Raw genomic sequence first — 8239 nt, 5'->3', positions numbered from 1 at the left:
GAAGGCCAGCAAGAGGGGCACAGCAGCAGGGGGGGCCAGCTGTGGGGAGTTTCTCAGGACCATCAAGGCCTCAGCAGCCTCCTTCTGCAGCTGCTCTTCGGAGACGGGGGAGAAGAGGAGGCCCCTGGCGCAGCCACGCGGGAGGGGAGCCGAGGAGGGAGGAGGCTGGAAGAAAGCGAAGAGACAGTTCCCATGTCAGGGGCATCCGGCTGAGAGCAGGGCAGAGCCCCAGGCCAAGGCCAGGGCGGCCCCACATCGCGCCCTCCTTACACAGCTGAGGGGATCCAGCGTCTGTCCCTTCTAAGGCGCTGGTTCCAGTCCAGCCCTAGAGGAGGCGGCAGTTCCAGTCCAGCCCCAAGTGGGTGCAGGCGAAGGACGCCAGGAGTCTGGATCTGTTCCGGTCCCTCTGGCTGGGACTGGAGAACCACCTTCCCTCCCACTGCCCAGGGACCGTCCGAGGCCCTGGGGCGCCCAGGGCACTGGAACGGAAGAAGAGAACCAGCCGAGTCCGGGACGGATGCTTGAGCTTTGCAGCCGCCCCCTAAACCTGGAGCAGTGGGGGAGCATGCAACAGCACCCCTGAACCCCCAGATCTCCGTCCTCAGAGAGCAGATCTCAGGGCTACGCACCTGGGCTCCCGGCGGCATGGACTCCAGGTGGCCTCTCAAATCCAGATTCCCATCCAGGGGGCTCAGCACCAGGCGGCTGGAACAGGCAAGAGACAGCCCATCAGAAAACACTGCTTGGCGGCTCCTCTCCCAGCCCGCGTCTGACCTGCCCCTGGCCAGGGAGCCTCATGTCAGGATCCGTGCATGGCCTGTCTCCTTGGCTTTCCAGTGACGCTTCCCAAGAAATCCATGGCAGGAGCTGCCAGGTGCCTCTGGCGGGGAAGCAAATAGACTGGGTCTTCCGGGTTATTTTTTTCTTAACATGTGGGCAAGTCTTCAGCCTTTGGAGAGATACCGAGGGCCTGGAGTGCGGGAGCAGATGTCGAGGACAAGCGCCCTCCGTGCAAACAACGGGCGTCACCCACTTCTCCACGAGGAAGGGGACCTGCCCAGCCCAGTGTGGGGCTAGGCCAGGGGGTTAAGCACATGTGGGCAATGAGACCACAGTGTTGAAAGAGGGGGCAACGGCGCTCCGTGGAAATCCTTCCAGCTACAGCCGCCACAGTAACCTCTGGCCCTTGAAGAGGAGCTGGGCCCTCCCCCGCGATCGCAGGCAGGCGTGTAGCTAGGGCAGGCCTCTGAGGCTATATCCACACTTCACTTCTTTTTCCGATTCTTTTCTCGCAAGAGGCTTTTCTGAAATTTGTCCTGTCTACACTGGGCCCAATTTCGGAAAACCCACCTCTTTCGGAAGAGCCCTTCTTCCTCGTGGAACGAGGTTTACAGGGCTCCGAAAGAGCATGTCTGCTCTTCTGAAGAAAATGTCGGCAGAGCAGACACGTTCCCTGGACACAGCGGAGTTTTTCCAGAAGTGTAGACGTAGCCTGAGAGAGGCGGGAAGGTGGGATGGCTCTGGAGCATCTCAGGCAGCCCCGGCCCTCGGCTATGGATATGCTCCTCTGCAGACGTCGCTCCCCATGCGATTTCCAGTCGCGCCTTTTACCTGCTGGGAGCACGCGGCACCCAGGGATGCTGGCCCTGCAGAATACGCACCCAAGCAGGTCGGTGGATGCAGAGGCTGCTGGTGGGAACCAGGGGAGTCCTGGTGCCTGCTGGAGCAGCTGTCCTGGGATTGCCACGAGACCCCCTGGGGCATGTGCCACCTTGCCGCCATCACAACCTGTCACACGCAGACAGGCCGAGGGTCAGAGCTGAGCAGCCAGCAAAGGAGGCAGTTGGGGCTACGTGGCACGGTTGACAAGGTGACATTCTCCTCCCGGCTGCGCCGCGGAGCTGTCGCACTGACAGCCCAGGGCGAGTTGTCCAGCTCAGCAGCCCTCGGGTGGGCAGGTATCACTCCCTTTCCTTGCTGCGACAGGCCAGGCCCATAGCCTGGGATCCTCCCGCCATCTCTGCTACCTCCGTATCCCCAGCACCTCTGTCCCTGCCCCCTAGCTCAGAGCAGGGAGCCCCCTTCGCCTTTCGTCCCGCACCCTAAAGAGACTTAGGCCTTGGCCGTCACCCTGCATGGTGGAGAGGGGGCTACCCACCTGGATGAGCTGTGCAGTGATGGGAAGGCTCCTGGGGCCACACCTGGCAGAGGCAGGGTGGCGGCAGGGGCAGAGCCGGCAGGAACCAAGGTGCACGGGGTGCTTGGTGCTCTCCGGGGGGCCAGGGCAGCTCAAGCACCTCCGGAGGTGGGGGAAGGGGCAGCCAGGCGCTTCCCTAGAGGACACGTGCACACAATGAAGGAAACAGGCAGTTGCTTGGACACAGCAGCCCAGGCCCATGGCAGCGCTCAGACCCCTCTGAAGGGGGGTTCGCCACCTCAGGGCAGTGGCAGCGCCAAGGGGCTTGAGACAGGGCAGTGGCCCTTTGCCCCGTAGCGGCAGCTTGGCCAGCAGCTCTGGGGCCATGTGGGATGGATTAAGGGGCTTTTTGCCTCTTGCGGGGGCTGGTTCCAACCCAGACCATGCCTATGGCGCACCAGCTCCAGTGTGGCCTGGGTGGGTCGGGGTGGGTGTGGATGGGTTAGGGGCCTTCCCCTCTGGGTGCCAGTTCCACTCCCAGGGCCCAGCACCTTGGGGCCACGTGCAGCATTCTCCCCCCTCATTCCTCTGCTGGCAGGTTGGTGCCACAGGCTGCTGGTGGGTCCTGCAGGCTCCAGTTGGCTGCATCCGTCCATGGAGCCTGGCTCGGCATTTTCCTTTGCAGCTGTGGAAGCAGGAGGGCGTCTACATTCCCTGGCGGTGGAGGAAGGCCGCCTCGCCCCCGCCTCACTCGGCCTTCAGCCTGCTCTGGCGGCGGGGGGATGGGATGGCCTGAACCCGGCGCCTCCTCCCCGACCCAAATGAACTGCAGCCTGGACTCCCCCGCCCTGGCCCGGGCTCTCTCCCCCACGGGCAGAGTGGCTTGGCCCCGGAGCCCCCTGCTCACACCCTTACTCAGCACCCCCCCACAGCGCCTGCCCCCCAGCCAGTGCCCTTGGAACCCAAGCGTGTGCCCCAGGCCTAAGCCCTCTGTCACATTCAGACCCTCTTGCCTCCCACTCACCACATGAATGTGATGTGCACAATGTGAAGGTGATGTGTCGCACGTCCCCTCCACCTTGGTGCATGTAACAAAATTCATTCTGCTCCAGGGTAACGCTGGAGGGTGTGTGAGTTTCTCCAGCAAGAGAAGCTGGATGTGAAGTTGCCGTGACGCGACCAGGGGCCGTTCGCCTGTCTGCAGGTGGGGGAGGGGGTAGCTACACACCTGCAGCTGCTTGCTCCTTTGGCTTTTTGCCTTCGCAGCGGTGGGCCAAGCCCAGAGAGGCCGTGGCGCAGCCGTCTCTGAGCCGCAGCAATCCCCTGGCCAGCTGCTTCCTCAGCTCCATCTCCTGCTGCCTGCGCAGGGCCACCTGGGCAGCCATGACACGCCGGCGCTGCCTGGGGGGCAGGGACAGAGTAAGGGCAGCCTTGGAGGAGCACAGAGAAAGCAATGCAAGCCCAGACCTCCCCCCACTGGCTTTGGGCCAGACTGATGGCCGAGGGAGAGACCACCCCTACATGCAGCACAGCGCCCCCCTGAGCCAACCTGGGCTATTGGGCCAGCCCTGACTGTGGGGGGAGAGGCCCCCCACTCCCCACAGCACAGCGCCCCCCAGAGTCACCCTGAGCCATTGGGCCAGCCCTGACCACCGAGGCACAGTGCCCCCCAGCACTAGCCCTGGCCACAGGGCAGGGTGATCCCTACTGCTCCCTGTGGACAGACCCCAGCATGGGGGTCAGCACGGACTCCGTGGCAGAGCCCCCCGGTGCCGCACCCCGGCACATACAGAATGAGGATGCATTTGTCACACTGGCAGCCCTGGAACTGGCAGCCCTTCTTGTGGCCCTTCAGCAGGACCCGGATGCCGTGGTTGCGGCAGCGGGCGCAGGTCGGGGAGCGGGCGGGGGCAGAGGGGGCGCCGCTCTCCTGGGTGCTGCTGTCGTCCGTGGTGGAGTCCGAGGGGCAGCACTGGACGCCTGGCCTGGCCGTGGTGCCAGCCCCGCCACTCTCCTCCATGTCCAGGAGCCTGAGGGGGAGCAGCGAGTGAGCACAAGGACAGAGTCCAGGCCTCTGCAGCCACTCAGCTCAGACAAAGCGGGGAGCTGGGGCCCTGCTTCAGGCTCTGCCTCCCCCCCCACGCCCTGTCATGTGCACCTGCGGGCCATGCATCCTGCCCCTCGGCCCACCCCACCTTCACTCTGGCTCTGAACACACTAACATCCCCCCAATTCTGCGGCAGAGGGGCAGGACTGTTGGGGGGCATGACAGTGTGTCACTGTCAGCCGCACGGGGAGCTGAGAGGGTTTCCCTGATATCATAGCAAGGTATCTGTCAGGGAGGCACGTGTGGGGCTGGGGGAAAGGTACCACCTGTGTGGCTATGTGAGGGCTCTTCTGTGGGGTGGGGGTCTCCTGTGGAGCAGCTGTGGGGGCTGAAGTCAGGATGGGGGACTGTTGGGGTGACAGTCAATGTTTCCTCTAATTTTTTCTATCCGTGTGTGGAATAGATGTTGTTCTGTGCACCAAAGCTTGTGAAGATGTGCACCACCAGTAGAAACAAAACCAAGCTGTGGGCGCTCTGCTGATCAGCTGGGCGGCATGGGACTCTCCCCAGGCGCTGGGCTCACAGGGAACGCTGGTGACGGTCTCCTGGGGAGTAGCGGGGGGGAGCTGACATCCCTGCAGGACGGCTCTTGGAGGGGGTCTCCCTTGGGAGGAGGCAGCTGTGGTGGTGTTCATGTCACTACAGGAAGTTGCTAGGGGGCATCTCCTGTAGAACAGTATGTTGGAGGTGTGTGCGAGGGGGTGAAGGTCAGCTGTTTGGATGTCTTTTGTGACAGGTTGACCTGCTGTGGTGAGTGGCAATGGAGGTGTTGGCAACTCCCCAGGGAGGTTGTTGGCAGGGGCATGTCTCCTGTAGGGTTGTTCATGGCACCATAGGGAGGCTGTCGGAGAAGGGAGACATCGTCGGTAAGGCAGCCATGTGGGGAATGACGTCACTGTGGAGTGATTGATATTGCCATGAGGCAGCTGCACGTGTGTGTGTGGACGGGGCGGGGGAAGAGTTTGCTGTTGCTATGGAAGATTGAGGGCCCCTGGGGGTGATTGTTGGCGGACGGTCTGTGGAGGCACTCATGTTGCCATAGGTTGGCTGTATGTGGGAACACCTCCCAGGGAATGGGGTAGATGTTCCCATGACAGACTGATGACTCCTGGGGGTGGTTGCTGTGGAGATGGCAGCTGTGGAGCAACTGACATTGTTGTGTGTTTGTGTGTGTTTCCGAAAGTATGGTGTTGACAGTGCTGGGGTGGGTTGACATTGCCAGCAGTGGCTGCATGTGGAGATGTCTCTCAGAGGATGGTGCTGATATTGCCGGGGGAGGTTGATATCCCCTTGGGGGAATGGCTGGGGAGGGGTTGCAATTGCCATGGGGAGGCTGTGTGGGGACAGTGTTGCCATATGGGGAAGGTGTTGCCATTGCCCTGGGGTGGCTGTGAGGGGACGGTGTTGTCACTGCCATGGGCGGCTGTGAGGGATGGTGTTGCCATTGCCGTGGCTGGCTGTGAGGGGACGGTGTTGCTGTGAGGGGACGGTGTTGCCATTGCTGTGGGCGGCTGTGAGGGGATGGTGTTGCTATGAGGGGACGGTGTTGCCATTACCGTGGGTGGCTGTGAGGGGACGGTGTTGCTATGAGGGGACGGTGTTGCCATTGATGAGGGGACGATGTTGCCATTGCCGTGGGTGGCTGTGAGGGGATGGTGTTGCAATGAGGGGACGGTGTTGCCATTGCCGTGGGTGGCTGTGAGGGGACGGTGTTGCCATTGCCGTCGGTGGCTGTGAGGGGACGGTGTTGCTATGAGAGGATGGTGTTGCCATTGATGAGGGGACAGTGTTGCCATTGCCATGAGCGGCTGTGAGGGGATGGTGTTGCTATGAGAGGATGGTGTTGCCATTGATGAGGGGACGGTGTTGCCATTGCCATGAGCGGCTGTGAGGGGACGGTGTTGCCATTGCTGTGGGCAGCTGTGAGGGGACGGTGTTGCTGTGAGGGACGGTGTTGCCATTGCCATGAGCAGCTGTGAGGGGACGGTGTTGCTGTGAGGGGACGGTGTTGCCATTGCCATGGGCGGCTGTGAGGGGACGGTGTTGCTATGAGGGGACGGTGTTGCCATTGCCATGGGCGGCTGTGAGCGGACGGTGTTGCTGTGAGGGGACGGTGTTGCCATTGCCGTGGGCGGCTGTGAGGGGACGGTGTTGCTATGAGGGGACGGTGTTGCCATTGCCGTGGGTGGCTGTGAGGGGACGGTGTTGCTATGAGGGACGGTGTTGCCATTGGTGAGGGGATGGTGTTGCCATTGCAGTGGGCGGCTGTGAGGGGACGGTGTTGCCATTGCAGTGGGCGGCTGTGAGGGGACGGTATTGCAGTGAGGGGACGGTGTTGCTATTGCCATGGGCGGCTGTGAGGGGACGGTGTTGCCGTGGGTGGCTGTGAGGGGACGGTGTTGCTGTGAGGGGACGGTGTTGCCATTGCAGTGGGCGGCTGTGAGGGGACGGTGTTGCCATTGCAGTGGGCGGCTGTGAGGGGACGGTGTTGCAGTGAGGGGACGATGTTGCCATTGCAGTGGGCGGCTGTGAGGGGACGGTGTTGCCGTGGGTGGCTGTGAGGGGACGGTGTTGCTGTGAGGGGACGGTGTTGCCATTGCCGTGGGCGGCTGTGAGGGGACGGTGTTGCCGTGGGCGGCTGTGAGGGGACGGTGTTGCCATTGCTGTTGGCGGCTGTGAGGGGACGGTGTTGCCGTGGGCGGCTGTGAGGGGACGGTGTTGCTGTGAGGGGACGGTGTAGCGAGTGCGGCTGTGCGCCGGGGCTGACACCACCTCAGGGAGCACAGCCTGGCTCTGGGGTACCTCAGGACTCAGGAATTTGCAGCGGGCTCTGTGCAGTTCTCCCAGCCCGCACTATCTGACTGACACTGCTAAGGGGCCAATCACAGCGCCTCTTTCAGCCGTTTCGCCAGTGGACCAATCGTCTTTCTGCTTTCAACTCACCGTCTGGCGTATGCCCAATCAGGAACGGCGTCCCTTTTCCCGCCTTCGAGCAGCTAATCAGGCTCGTGCTCCCCTCATGGGCAAAGGAGGCTCGAGCGGCCGCTGGATTCCCGCGCTCCCTTGGAGCCAGCCAATCAACGGCCGGATAATAGGGAAGGCGGGAACCTCCTGCGGTGGGGACCGAACCATCTGGGAGAAGGGAAGGGGGAGCTGCTGAATTGAACCATTGTAAATATAGGGGAGCTGCTTCGTTCTGTACCGTGGGGTTAATGAGGACTGAACCATTATGCAAATGGGGACAGAACCATGTTGGGGAGGGGAGTGTAAAACGGTAGGGATGGGACTGACTGAACCACTGGGTAAATAGGGGGCAGAAACACTGATACGTACAGGTGACATCCCCCCATGCAAAGTCTCTGAAGGGGCAGACCAAGGTAATAATTCCCAGCATGCAATGCGCCAGTGCTGCCAAGGGAGGTGGACGAGTTCCCAGCATGCAATGCGCCAGCGCGGCCAAGGGAGGTGGACGAGTTCCCAGCATGCAATGTGCCAGTGTGGCCAAGGGAGATGGACGAGTTCCCAGCATGCAATGCGCCAGCGCGGCCAAGGGAGATGGACGAGTTCCCAGCATGCAATGCGCCAGTGCGGCCAAGGGAGGTGGACGAGTTCCCAGCATGCAATGCGCCAGCGCGGCCAAGGGAGATGGACGAGTTCCCAGCATGCAATGTGCCAGCGCGGCCAAGGGAGGTGGACGAGTTCCCAGCATGCAATGTGCCAGTGTGGCCAAGGGAGATGGACGAGTTCCCAGCATGCAATGTGCCAGCGCGGCCAAGGGAGGTGGACGAGTTCCCAGCATGCAATGTGCCAGTGTGGCCAAGGGAGATGGACGAGTTCCCAGCATGCAATGTGCCAGCGCGGCCAAGGGAGGTGGACGAGTTCCCAGCATGCAATGTGCCAGTGCAGCCAAGGGAGGTGGACGAGTTCCCAGCATGCAATGCGCCAGCGCGGCCAAGGGAGGTGGACGAGTTCCCAGCATGCAATGCGCCAGCGCG

At 62.3% G+C, this 8239-nt stretch overlaps 1 protein-coding gene across 1 annotated transcript; it reads right to left on the bottom strand.

The window, feature by feature from the left end:
- On the bottom strand, positions 1-7300 carry DMRTC2 (DMRT like family C2; the record flags this gene model as incomplete). The annotated part of the gene is made up of 8 exons (XM_025189507.3): positions 7188-7300; positions 3928-4167; positions 3366-3538; positions 2689-2822; positions 2159-2333; positions 1662-1788; positions 630-705; positions 1-165 (listed from the first exon to the last, which is right to left on the bottom strand). Coding segments are annotated over exons 2-8 (1080 nt in total), but the record flags the coding sequence as incomplete, so codon positions are not given.
- Positions 7301-8239: the final 939 nt, after the last annotated feature.

Source organism: Pelodiscus sinensis, chromosome 22 (genome assembly GCF_052426305.1).
Source record: "Pelodiscus sinensis isolate ZL-2025 chromosome 22, ASM5242630v1, whole genome shotgun sequence".
Classification (NCBI taxonomy): Eukaryota; Metazoa; Chordata; order Testudines; family Trionychidae; genus Pelodiscus; species Pelodiscus sinensis.
This window is presented reverse-complemented; position numbering and strand designations above follow the sequence as displayed.